At 43.4% G+C, this 13,642-nt stretch overlaps 1 protein-coding gene across 4 annotated transcripts in view; it reads left to right on the top strand.

The window, feature by feature from the left end:
* Window positions 1-13,642, top strand: part of SLC15A2 (solute carrier family 15 member 2) — a 66,239-nt gene that overhangs the window by 13,561 nt on the left and 39,036 nt on the right. The window contains exons 1-6 of one of the 4 annotated variants that reach the window (XM_033003544.2): window positions 958-1,088; window positions 1,300-1,346; window positions 4,650-4,737; window positions 5,355-5,496; window positions 7,214-7,306; window positions 8,430-8,529. In XM_033003544.2, the coding sequence (XP_032859435.1) occupies window positions 4,731-4,737; window positions 5,355-5,496; window positions 7,214-7,306; window positions 8,430-8,529 (342 nt within the window). In that variant the 5' untranslated portion in view covers window positions 958-1,088; window positions 1,300-1,346; window positions 4,650-4,730. Of the gene's footprint in view, window positions 1-957; window positions 1,089-1,132; window positions 1,347-2,389; window positions 2,470-4,649; window positions 4,738-5,354; window positions 5,497-7,213; window positions 7,307-8,429; window positions 8,530-13,642 lie in introns of those variants that run through there. The other 3 variants (XM_033003542.2, XM_009968392.3, XM_033003543.2) reach the window with 3 other exon arrangements.

Here is a 13,642-nt window from a genome sequence, read left to right as displayed (position 1 = left end):
AGTCCTTTATCGAAGTGTTTTCCATGTCTTGTTAGCAATAACTGAAGCCAGATTAAGGATCTGTAATGTGAGCAAAGGCCCCTTTCCTGATTCATCAACTGCAAACCTGGTTCCTGTAACACCCAAGCACTAGCAGCAATTTGGTGCTGGAGTGAGGGATGAGTTTATGGAGACTCCTTGTGCCAGCTGCAGATTCTGGCTGTGCTCTGTACTTTTGCTGATAAGAGAAGGGAGGAGTATTGGGGAAGGTTCTTCGAACATTTGCCTTTTAAAGAAGCCAGATGTAAGGGAAAGAAAAATCTCCTGCACTGTGCCAAGAATACTGCGGATCCACAGCCACTGAGGGTGGCTTACGGGAAGTTTGTGAATTTTGCTCTGTAATTGTGACTGGCACTGGGAGAATAGTGATGAAGAGGTCCTCTGTCCCTGTGGGCATGGAAGGAGGGACAACAGGGTACCTTCAGGGAGCTGGGCCCATGCAGCTGCAGGGGGAATCCAGGGGCTCCCAGCGCAGCGTAGGATGCATTTGTCACATAAGGAGCCCTGAGGTGGCCTTTTGGATAATAGGAAGTAGAGACGGGGTTTAGGGCTGCTTCTGGGTGCTGTGTTCTCCAGATTATACTGTCCCGCAGCAAAAGGCAAGGTAACTCCAGGGAATTGGTGCGGAAATGAACTCTGGGTCACTTCACTCCCGGGATAGCGAAGAAATGATTTAACACAGTGCAGGCAACCGTGACATCTGGTGTCTGAGGGTTTGGCATGATGAGCATTTTAGTAGCTATGACTTGGGATGAATGCGTGGCTTTTCAGTGGAATGAGATCCCTGCAGAATAAACCTGTCATTACTGCATCGGGAGGGAGATGCACGCCCTACTCCTAAATCTGCAGGCTGTATGGTTATCTGGGTCCTGGGATTTTATTCAGCTCACATCTGTTCAGCATACAGTGCTGTGCTGGTGCACGTACAATAGCTGGGGGCATGCCAAGCAAATAGGAGGTCTGTGTCACGAAGTGCTGACAGCCCCAACCTGTGAATGATATAGGCTGCGTTCCCTGACTCTTCTTGAACTCTGGAGTTGTCTTTCCTGGTAGGATCTCTCTCCCCTTTCTGCTCTGGCTGCACAAATGTGCTCAATTAGGGTTAACTCAAACTGAATCAAACTTCATGCCCAAGGTTGGAAGTCTTCCCAGTCAACTCACCACAGCCACATAGCATGGTGGGAGACAAGGCGAGAGGGGCGATGAACGCTTTTCAGAGAAACGAATCCAAGGAAACTTTGTTCACTTTTATTTCTGCAGGAGATGATCCCCCCAAAGGAGATTTCCCTGTTCAGAAAAAATCCCCGGTGAGTGTTACAGCTGGTTTCCTTTTCTTTGCTTTCTGCTTAGCTTGCTCTAAACATTGCAAGATCTCTCTGTTCTTTCCTCTGTTGTGCTCTGGCTAGAGACAAACACCCTTTCTTGCAGAGGGTTGAAATAAGCATTAACAACTCAAGGCAAAAATCCCTCCACTAACCTGATTAAGTTGAAAAAGCACAGCTTAAAGGGAAAAAAATGAACTGTCTGAATGCTTGAGAAAAAGGGTAAGGATTTTGATTGCTGCCTTTTTCCCCGAACACTACTTTCCTTGTGGGAAAGGACTTACTTCTCTGGAGGGGGATGTCGTGTGTGGGAGGGAGGGAGCTGACCTGTGCATTTGCTTAGTTTGATGAAAGCCACCAGAAAAGGGTCCCCAGATGCTGCAAAGCAGAAGGAAGGACAGGAACTGAGGACAGGACACTGATGTGTGTTAAAGACCCCAACTGTAGTGCCAGAGCCTCAGGTTTACATCTTTGGCTCTGATTTGAAGCCAGATTCACGTGAATATTTTGTTGCCTTTCAGCTTTGATGTTTGTTCAGGTTTTCAGGCTAATTGTGGTTGAGTGTTTGACCCCTAAAAACCTGTACGCTGTGTTGACTTCAGGAAGAACAGGGCTTGTACTGCACCTGCTTTGACTTGCAAGACAATATGGTAATACTTGCTCTTGGTGTTCACAGTCTTGTCATTAGCAAGCCAACTATTTGACTCACAGTTTTAAGTACTGTGCAGACATTAACTATTGGATATCCAGGGCTCCTGGGAAATATTAATCTCTGTCCCATTTTGCAGCTAGTCAGCAAGAAGGAGAGGTGAAAAGGAATGTCTCCTGTAGCTGGCACTTTAAATGACCTTTCTTTTTTCCAAAGACGCAGAATATCAACTTCCACCATATCTTTAAGAGCGCCATAATCCCGCAGATCCCAGGCTTACAGTGGTAGCTAAGCACAGCAGACTATCTGTGCACTCATGAATCCAGGCTTAGCCTCTTTGCTTTTGCTGGGGCTCTCTGCTGAGCAAGGTCCTCCTCCGCGAAAGCGAGCAAACTGTATCTGGCTCTCCGCATGGAAGAAAGCTGCCCACTTTTGGATGTCCAGGCAGGCCCCAGGCAGGTCAGTGATACAGCAGAGAGAATACATGAGGGTTTCTGCATGTGCTGATGCCATCTCATGACATACAAGCGAGATGGCAGCACCACTGCTTGTAGGTCATTGCTCTGTGTTTATAAGCACTTACTCAGGGTCCTGGCTCAGGCACTTGGGGAGGTTTAGCTTGCACGTCTCTGCCTCCTGCTCTCCTTTCCCTGCTCTCCCCTGCTCATCTGTACGAGGTGCCCATCCCAGAGCAGGAGTAGCTGAAATGGGTCACTGCCAGGTTTTCTGGCACTGCAGGTTGCGGCGTGGCATGTGATACCTTAAACCTCTGCAGCTAAATCCAGCAGGGCTTGTGCATCGGGGGTGGAGGGGTGAGTGCAGGCAGCAGGGATCCCGACATCTGGCCATCTGGGCTTGAACAGCCACGCTCTGCATCCCCATTAAATGCTGTTAAATCTCACGAGTACTGATAGCGAAGTCTGTGAAAGAGAGGAGGAAAAACATCCCTGTTATACAATTTTACTTCCAAGTTCAGAAAATGCTTTTCAAGCACCCACAGGAAACATAATTTACCTCTTACGGCTTTTCTTCTTTATTACGAAAAACTTATTGGAGAAAGGTATTCTGTGTGTGCATGTGTCTGACTGTTTGTGCATTTACAGCTTATGTGTGCCAGCATTTTTAGGCTAGTCTAAAAGCAGGAGGCCCCAGCACAGTTTCCAAGGGATCCCACTCTGTCTTACAAGCCATATGCTGAGCATGATGGTTTCAGAGTAAATAATAAATAAAATGGATAATTACATATTTACTCTAGTAAAGCAAAGAGACCAAGTGTTTCTTAATAAAAAGGCCACCCATAAATAGCAAGAGAAAAATATATATAAAAAAAAGATAAAAATATTTGTCTTTAGAGATGCTAGGTTAAGTAAGGGAAAGCAGTTTTTTGTGTCTTGTTTTTTTTTTTTTTTCTTGCAGACAGCCAGTCTCTTCTCTTTTGTTGCTCTTGTATAATGTTGAGCAAGACAGCGTCATTAAGCTAGACTCTTCTAAACTTGATGCCATTTCTTTGGGAATCCAAATAAGCTCAGGTCTCTTGGTGGTAAAATAAACCTGAATAAACACATCTATTTTGGTATCTGTATTTGCATTTGGGACTCTGCAACGAAATACAGAAATTCATTATTTCTGACACGAGACACGAGAAATGCATGTGAAGAGTTCATCTCACTTCGCTGTCCCATACCATGTCTATTTAAAACCATAAATATAAATGCAGAAGTTAGTATCACACTCCCTCCCATCCCTCACCAAGTGCGTGGCCAGCTCCTCTCTCCCACTGATTGGCAGAGGCTGGGCAGTGCTGTGAAAACCTGCTTTCCCTGTTGCGAGGCAGTGGAGCTAAGCAGCTTCCAGCTGCTTAGCTCAGATTGCAGTGGGGTGGCAAGAGGAATGGAGGCCCATGCAAGGTCATGCCAAGACCTTATCTGTTTAAATGCCTTGTATTTCACTTGGAAACTGCTGATTTTAGATGGAGTAAAGTCAGATTCGGTGAAAGAGTGGCCACGCTCAGACAGGTTTGATAGTCCCATCACAGTTCTGTTTAGTTTTGATTAATAAATTGAATTTATCTGTAGCTATGCCAGGGTTCTTGGAATAGGAAATGGATGCCATGTCTGAGGGTGTGCAAGACAAAGGGCTGGTGCTCTGCCTCAGTGAATGCAGTGGCACAGTTTAGTGCAAGTGAGGTGCAGAGATTGAGGGCAGTTGTCACATGGGAGGGAGCAGCTCCCTGAGGTCTACCAACTGCTGAGGCAAGGTTTGGTACTATGAAAGGGAGCTGTTTTGGAGCAGGGTAGTAGCTTTATGTGAGAAAATGCATCTGAAGATGTTTTAGTATCTCAGTGGGTTTTCGCATTGCAGTGGAGAGGTGGTAGGACATTTCCAGTGGAGTTCCTGGAGCTGTTAGCATGGGTGACCTGCTGACAGTTCACAAATCCCTATGGCATCCAGGCTGATTCACTGGGGAGCCTTTAACCAAAGCAGGGTAGGTGTGGGGTCCCCTCCCTCCTTTGAATCCAACGCACAGGCCAGTCAAGCAGCAGTGGGTGCTTGGATTTTGGACTGGACTCCTCTCCACTGCTCAGGCACTGGGGTGAAGGCTTTCACAGAGCTGATACGTTCTCATTTGTCTCCTGCAGAAACTCTGTGGCTCCAACTACCCCCTAAGCATTGCCTTCATCGTGGTGAATGAGTTCTGTGAGCGCTTCTCCTACTATGGCATGAGAGGTATGTGGCTTGTGTCTGAGAAGCAACTTTCCCATCCTTGGGTTTCTATACACGCTGGGCTGGTGTTCTGGGGCTGTGCGGTATGTGGTCTCAGTTGTCCTTCAAAATAAATTGGTGTTTTGGGATGCAGGTATGAGCAGTGTGCCCTAACACTGATGCTACACCTTCTCTGAGCAGAAGCTGGGACTAGAGAGCTTCAAATGTATCTTCTAGTCTAAATTTTTATATGATTTTCTGTACCAGACCTGGTTTTCCACTGTGTGACATCTTTCCTAGTTGTGTGCAATCAGTATATTTGGGAATTGAATCGTATAGGCACCTAATTTGCAAATAGAAAATGTGCATAAACAAAACTACAGGTTACGGTAAGATAAGCTAGAAAATATGTTTTCTAGCTAAACGTAAATGTGTATAAGCAAAGAATGCATGATACTCATATATCTCATTTTAGGTTTTCCTGTCTCAGAGATTATGAGGAACAGGTCTGAAAGCACAGATCTTTCTACCACAGTGCTCATTGCTGCTAGACAAATCAGTGGTTTTCTTGCCACTGTGATCCTGCTTACCTGCAGAGACACACATTGATTATGTGATGTGATTTGCTTGTTTCCTTTTAGCTGTCCTGACACTATATTTCTTAAGCTTCTTGCACTGGGATGAGAATCTCTCCACCGCTGTGTACCATGCCTTTTCTGCACTGTGTTATTTCACACCTGTCATTGGAGCCATCATGGCAGACTCCTGGCTGGGGAAATACAAGTAAGTGAAGACATCTTTCTAATTCACACAGCATACATCTACACCATGCAGTCTGTGCTCCCAGTTTTGAGCTAGCTCAGAGTGCTGGAAACGCACACTTGTGAAGGTCAGCTCCTCTCTGTTAACTGATGAATAGCTGAGCTGTTTGCTTATGCTGTTCTCTGTTCCTCTTTCACCCAAAGGCCAATATGCAACAAAGTTGGAACAAACTAAATGTCACAAGCACGCTTTTCCTCCACTTCCTTGCCAACCCACCTTGAGGAAGCTGAGGGTGATTAACTGGTAATTAAATGGGTAAAGCACACCCATTTTTATGCCAGAGAAACCTGGGTTCACTCAAATCCTCTCCCTCAGCCCAGAGCCACGTAAAATCTCCCTGAGTAAGTTAGACAGTCTTCCCTTCCACTAGTAAGATGTGGGGCCATTATCTGTCCCAGAGTGGTGGTGAACAGCTGGATATAGGACTTTCTTTGCTTGGCACTGTTTGTTTGCTGTCTGAGGAGTCTTGGCTGTCAGAGTGATGAAGTGCAGCTGAACCCTTCTCTCTAGGACTAAGCATATCTGGCAGAAGAATTTTAAGAGGGAAAAAAGAGCTGCCATAAGAATTTTACACTGGATTCATAAGGAGGTATCCATGTTCTTTCTTTGTGCTTAATTTTAGTCATTCTCTCGTCCCTTTGAATGAAAAAAAAAATAACAGCAGGTATTCATTAACTTCATTATTTAAGGTCACCTAGCAATGTTCATTGGTATTTGAGGATATCTATCTTGCAGCATGATGTTGTGAGAAGGTAAATCTGTCTGTGGACTTCTGTCCGTTAGGCAGGGGAGACTTTCTCTGGGGTAATCCCTGTGATTTAATGGAAGGTGGCTTTTGCTGTAGTAGCTGGACCTCAGCCAGTACCAAAACAGGATAACAGATTAGGGAGGCTTTTAGGAATGATCTGATGTGGCTCTAAATTAGCTGTTGTAACCAGGGTTAGAATGTATCGAAGACCACTCCCCTACTCCAAGCTCATAGGGATTCTTCTAGTGCTTCTGTCCTAACAAGCCCTTCCGTTCCCCCTCTGTGTATCTAGTCTGCATCTAAATACATAGATATCTCTTAATCCTGAAGGTGGTGAAGAAGTAGAATATACTCAAGAGCCTGATCCTCCTCCTAGTCAGAATTCTTTTTCCTCCCTCACCAAGACATGAGAGGCAGATAGATGAGTTCAGTCCTTCAGAGGTACTTGGATTCTAAACCAGACTTGTAATGGGGAAACCACACTCCTAATTTGGATGTGTTAGTCAGGTGGGTTGAATGTAGGCAACAGTCCCTATAGATGCTTTACAGTCAAGGGATTCACTTAGGCACATGCTATAAAATGCCAGTTATTAGTAATCTGGAAACTGAGTTGGACCTGAACAGTCCTCTCCTATTTGCAGCCTTCCATGCATGACAAGACATTTTTATTTTATTCCACTCAGCATCCTCTGCAAAGAAAGCAGGGGCTATTCCTCTTTATTCTGAACCCATTTGCCTATCTCTTTCTTCTAGTGCACTCAGTGTTGACACAAAAGAGTTACAGCTGCCTGCTATACCAGTGGTATGAACAAACCAGTTCCTTGTGTGTCTGTCAAGTAAACCTGCCGTGTCAGGTAGCACAGGCACACTCTGTTTTCAGATTGTATGTCACCATGCATCCTCAGTCACTGCTGTTTGCTTTCCTCACAGGACAATCATCTACCTCTCCATTGTGTATGTGGTTGGCCACCTGATAAAGTCAGTCGGTGCAATTCCATCCCTAGGCAACCAGGCGGTTCATGTGTAAGTAGCTGTTGAAGCCACAGTGCTGTAGTAGGTTGTGATGGTAGTTGGTTTACCCAGGACTGTCATTTGTTTCACCTCCATCAGGCCAGCAGTTTGGGGGCTGTGCATGGGTTGCTTTTATCAGGGAAGGGTTTGGGATATCTGAGTAAGGACAGAAGGGTGGATCTCGAGTGAATGCACCAGAAGGAGTTGGAAACCACCACCGACACTCTAAGTCCTTTGAGATAGGGACCTCTGACCACCCCTCTTTGCTATACCATGCTACTAGCTTTTCCATCTAGCTGCCTGCACCAGGCTCGTTCCTTCTTAATTTCCTCATCAGCATAGCTGGCCAGCTCAGCAAGGTTCCCCTGTGTGCATGGGAACACAAAACCAAAGATAAATTTTCTGATGTGACAGAGGTAGGGTCTGTCTCTTCCATAGGGTACAACCCTTCTTTCCCTCTAGATTCTGAACTGATAGGCTTGTCAGAGTAGTTCTCCTGCTCACATCTCTGAAACCACCAAGCTGTTTTTGCCTGGGTTGGTCACAGCTTTAAAAATATGCACATGCAGGCAGGAGCACATCTCATTTACAGAACAGTTTCCTTTTGTCCCAGACCTGGCCAGTCCTGACACTCCTGTTCCCTACAGACCTAATCTGTTGGGCCAACAGTGGTATTTTGAGGATCACTGGGAGGTAGAAGGCACCCAAGAATGAGCCTAATTCAAACAGTTTGTCTGCACTTACCCAGGCTGGAAGGCTACAGGAAAATGCTTCTTTTTTTTTCTTCTTTTTTTTTTTTTTTTTTTTCTTTTTTTCTCCCCTTCTTTTTCTCAATTGATCTCTGCAATCTTTTGTTCTCATATGAGTGAAAAATAATCCCACGGATCTTTGATCTCTAGTATGTCCACTGGGCCTCAGAACAGCAAGAAACTGACAAAAGCAGTTTGGTTAATTGACCAGTACTGAAAGCAGAAATGAGGATAATTAATTTGTTTTTCGCACTTCTCTGACTCATCATCACTACACATGTGCAAAAGACAGTGATACCAGAGGAATCATGGTTGGGTGACACTAAAATGCTCTCATAAGCACTGGAAAGGTTCTGCAATGGTGATATTTTTGTTCTTGCATGAAGGGTCCTGTCTATGGTTGGTCTGTTTTTGATCGCCCTTGGAACGGGAGGTATCAAGCCCTGTGTCTCTGCATTTGGTGGGGACCAGTTTGAAGAGGAACATGTAAGATTTCTTTTCTTTCCTAAAATCTGCAGTGTCTGCTTACTTTATTAGGATGTTTATGTGATCAAATCCTGTTGTACTAGAATAAGGGCTAGTTTGCTAGGAAAAGATGTAGTAAGATGTGAGGTAGGATGGTTTGCATAAAATTTGAGAGAATCTGGGTGCTTCAGGAGAGGAAAATGACAGCAAAACAGGACTGGTATCAAGAAGGATAGGTCATAAATGCAGCAAATCATCTCAATGTTAATTGGACATTAGAGTAGTTGAAAAATCCTATATCATGGAACTGTAGCCATTTCTGAATCAGCTTAACAGGGGTGATTATAATGCACTGCAATGGAATACAGCAAATGAAGGAGAAAATTGTATCTCCAGCCTATGCTTCCTTGGGAATTTTCCCTCAAATCAGTCATAGTCTGTGTCTTAGATGCCGTTCAGAAAGAACTGTAGGAAATTCCAGTCTTTTGAAAGTAGTGCTGGTACCAAACGTACCCAGAATGTTTTCTAGATATTCCAGAATGGAAAGTTTTGAAAAGTTGGGAAAATGTTTCTTTTTAGCTCTGTTTGTGCTCTTTATCCTGTGAATTGTAGTCCAGTTGCTTTATGTCCTCATTTTCTATCGTGAGTTCTTAGCCTCTCACCGGCACTAATCTCAAACTCCTGTTATGCAGCACAGTGGCTCAACCAGGAGTAAGGCAGTATTTAAAGAAGTGAAGCAGGTCAGGAAGTACTAATCCTCAGGTAAAATGCATAATTTTCAAATTGACTTGAAAATAAACACTTAGATTTATGTTGACCTAACACACAAGTAAAAATTTCAGTTTTCTCAGTGACAGTATTCAGATCAGCAACTTCTGATATGTAGAAAAGTCACTGCTACAGGAAAGAAAAAAAGGATCGGGGTCTGTGATGAGAAGGCTTCAATTCAGGGAGGATTATTTAGGACTGCCAGTAGGAAAAATTTTCCAGAAATAGATCTGGAGAAGTATTGGAAAATGTTAGGACATTTGAAAGATGGAAACTCCCATCAATGGAGACACTGAAGAAAGATATTAGGCTAATGGTCAATGGTGTGTCAGGAAAGGCACTGGTAGAGTTGGACAAGGCATGGTCACTTAGCCATGGACAAGGGATAGAAGCCCTGTAGGGCAGTTTGCTGTTTGTCAGTTGCAATGCTCCAACATAGAGTCAGCATTTAATGAATGAAGAATATAGGGTAGAATGTTTATTTTAAAATTTTGGGAAGACTTGTGCTTTTTGCACATGAACTATGTGACGCTGAGGTGGTGAAACTTATGGTTAGTAAGGAGTAACAAAACACAGGATGTTTCATGGTTAATTGTTTGAAGAAGATCCTTCTGCAAGCACGTCCATCCTGTGCTGTCAGTTGGACCCGGTGGTTTAGAAGATGCTGCAGAAGAGGGAGGAGCAAACATCTGGTGGTCACCAGCCTCCCCAGCTGGCACAACTCTGACCTAAAGCAGGCTGGCAGTACGGCATACACACACCGGGAATACGCTGTGTGCACACCAGCGTGTGGGCATCCCAGCTTGCAGTGCCAGTAGTTGTCCCAAAAGAATTCTAACAGGTGTTAGAGCAGCTATTTCAGAAGTGCTACTTCTATGAATATTAATGATTAATAATGTTTATCCAGCATCTTTCAATTACCACCTAATTACAGTATGATAATATGTACCACTTATCTTCTGTGTTTTATAGACTTCAGCTAATGAATCTCAGCACCCCAGTCAGGCACATACATATTATTATCCCAAATTTACAACCACAACTGAGTTACAGAGAAAAAAAATGAATTGTCTGTGGTTGTGTGGGTCTTTACCCATTCTCTAGCATTCAGACTGCACCTCCCCAACAAATTTATCAAATACTAAGGCTCAAACATTCACCTGTGTGTTGCCTTCAAGAAAAACTAATTTAGAGAAAGGAAACCATAAAAAGCCTACTGATAAGGACAATACATTCTTTTCTATTCATTCTTTTCAGGAGAGAAGGTTTTGTATTTTACCATTTTGAAATGACTTGGCCTTTCAAAAGAAAAAAATGTTTTATGCTATGTGATAGGAAATTTAAGTCTTCAAAATTGGAATGAGAAGTTTTGATTTTTTGTAAGGAATTAAGGGTTTGAGGCCAACCAGGATATTTCTCTCCTCTGGAGTGGTGTTTGAGAAGACTTATATTTTTCTGTCTTCCACTCCAGGTAGGATGAAATAACTTCTGAAAATTCCTAGTGAAATGAAGCATTTGATTCCTCTTTAGTTTTCAGGACACCAGTAAACTTCAGCTGAGCCCTTAAGTGTCCAGGCTTAGTGGTTCCATCTGGAAACTAGGGATGTGGTAGTTCTGTACATAAAACGAGTAAGTAAATTGCCCCTGCTATTCCCACATAGAGACAAATTTATGTTTTGAGGTGAATGCACACCATCAGTCTGATTTTCTTTTAAGTACTTTGAGTGTAATAGTCTTGGATCTGCCACTTTGAGAACAGTACTACTACAAACAGTGATGGAGACTGATTCAGCAGGTCAGATAGGGAAAGCAGATTTATCTGCAGGAGATTTCCAAGCACCTTTGTCTATGGGATTAGGAGTCCAACCTAAAAAGTCCTGAATAAAATTATATGTATGGTATGTTGTATGAATGCGAAGGCTTCTGTGCATGTTAATTAAGGACAAAATCTGCTTTCAAACAGTGTGATATGGTGTTTAAGCTACTAAATAGCTTTCTCTTTGTTTCTTTATTTTCTGGTTGCCAAGGAGATCAGGATTATTATGTATGGTACCTTTGCTCAAATTAGCTAATCCAAATCATGTTGTTAATGTATGTATGTTCCAAAGATTAAGAAAACAGGGAGAGAATTCTTTTTTCCAATCAGTGTAATTTGCAAGCTGCTGGGTTGTTATTTTTGTAGTCAATTCTGCTTTTCTCTGACCATTTTTTTTTTTCCATCACTGAAAATGTGTGAAATAAGATGCCCCAAATTCTTTATGCATCACTAACCTTTTCTCTTACCAGCACATTCTTTTTTGGTGATTGTTGCTCTACACTTTATCGTGTTGAGAGCTGCATGCTTGAGTTTTTCTCAGCTCTCAGAAATTCTGCGTTGCTCAGATACAAAGGGTTAGAGATACGATATGAGAATTTGACTAGAAGAGGACAGGACTGTGAGGACTCTACTGCACCACCCATGTCAAGCCATGTCAGGGCTACTCTGGAAGTGGGAGAGATTACTGAGGCTGCTCATTTCTCTAGAGTTCCTTATGATGACAGATAACTAGTCACAAAGGTAGAATGAAGAAGAAAAGATACTTTTACTAGCTTCCCAGTAGAAAGTTTCAAAAACACTCGTAAGGAGAGAAATGGATTATAAGAGATAGTAAGACCTAGTGCTGTTTGCTATTAACCATGGAAACATGCCATAGAGATGATTATTATAAGGTTTACAAATCCTTTAATCCAAGATAAATCATTACTTGTAAATGTACGGATTAGACTGCCTGGGACATGCTAGGAGATAAAATCGTGGAAGAGCCAAAAGCTCAGGTTGATGGGGTCTTCATAACTGTGCTGGGGCAAGGCAAAAAGCCCTTAATCCAAGTGAGGGAACCCCTAGGCTCCTTGATGGGTGACAGTAGGAGGTGATGAGACCCTCACCTTCCCAGTACCTTCTTCACAAGGGGACATAAAGAAAAGCTCTCCCATGCCCTCCTATCTGCCCATCTTCCCTGAAGTAATCCTCTGTGATAGAAGGCTTCTTGGCATATGAAGTAGCAATATTTCCCATTCGCTGTGCCATCAGTTATAGGAAGTTTTGCTACATTTTTGGATCCCAGGCTTCATTCCTCAAGAGCTGTCCTCTTTTAGCTGCCTGCAATTCTTCACGTTTTCTCCTGTTTTCTAGCCGTGTGAATATTGTTGTCTCAGGGAGCAGAAGGGAGTAGGACATTTTAGGAGAGGGGACAGAACTAGGCCCCTGAGGAGCTTCCTCACACTCAGCTAAGTTAAAGCTTCACATTTAAATGATGCTCAGTTCATAGAGATGTGGGTCAAGATGCCCTGAGGAGCTCTCTGCCACACGCCAAGCCATATCCCGAGCAATTTTACCACTACCTTTACAGGACCTGATGACAGCTGGGAGCAAAGCCTGGATACATATGGAGTATATTGGCTGTCTGGGCTTGGGCTGTCCTTAAATGCTGGTTTCACCAACTCAGGTGTCCCATAGCTGGTGATACAGATGAGCGTGGGCAAGGTCAGGTAGCCTGCACTTCCTTTTCCACTCTGCTGGCCCACCCAGGCACCGAGGGGAGGTTTAGCACTGTGTCTGTGCATGCGACTGTGCATGTATGTCTCCCCCACAAGCAAGGAGATACTGCTCTCGGTTGAATGCCTTCACACATTACTCCTGCAGAAAGGACCAAACTGCATCGAGTTCTTGATTCTTTCCAAATTATGAATTATGCAGGAAGAAAAGACCAACAGGAATCATTTAACTGTATGAACTATAATATGATACAACGTCAGTTAAATTTTGTACTCTTGGAGTTCATCCCTCCATCGCATTCTTGAATTTGCTCCTGTAGATTTAATTCATCCTATTAGTTTGAGGTTGACTGGCCTCAGCTTGGCAATCTCCTGTTTGATGGATACCTCTCATTTGCTGGCACTCTCTAACTATGCTGTCATTACCAGCCTCTCAAAATACACAGGTTTCTTTTTCTATTTCTACACAGGAGAGGAGGGAAAAAAAAAAAAAAAAAAAGAGCTCAGACATAGGAAGAAATTATGAGCTTGTCAAACCATGCCAAATTGGATTGAATTAGGTGACAGAGGATCTGAATTGTGCTATTTGTTCTGAATAAGTAAATGCTTTCCCCACCTTCCAATCTCACAACACTCTTGAAGCAGTGGCTTTTCCTCTGAAATGCCAAAAAACCCCGAAGCACTTCTCAAGTAACATGAGTTGATTTGTGTGAGCATTTACCATCACCTGAACACAAGCTTGTTTGCTTAACATTTTATACATTGCGTGTCAATATTTACCCAGCCTTCCTAACAAGAGAATTGATAGTGTTCAATTTGCAAGCCCAATGCT

The sequence above is a fragment of the Tyto alba genome, unplaced genomic scaffold, assembly GCF_018691265.1.
Source record: "Tyto alba isolate M040663 unplaced genomic scaffold, T.alba_DEE_v4.0 Super-Scaffold_7, whole genome shotgun sequence".
Lineage (NCBI taxonomy): Eukaryota > Metazoa > Chordata > Aves > Strigiformes > Tytonidae > Tyto > Tyto alba.
Note: the sequence above shows the minus strand (reverse complement) of the source record. Positions and strands in the feature narration are given on the sequence as shown.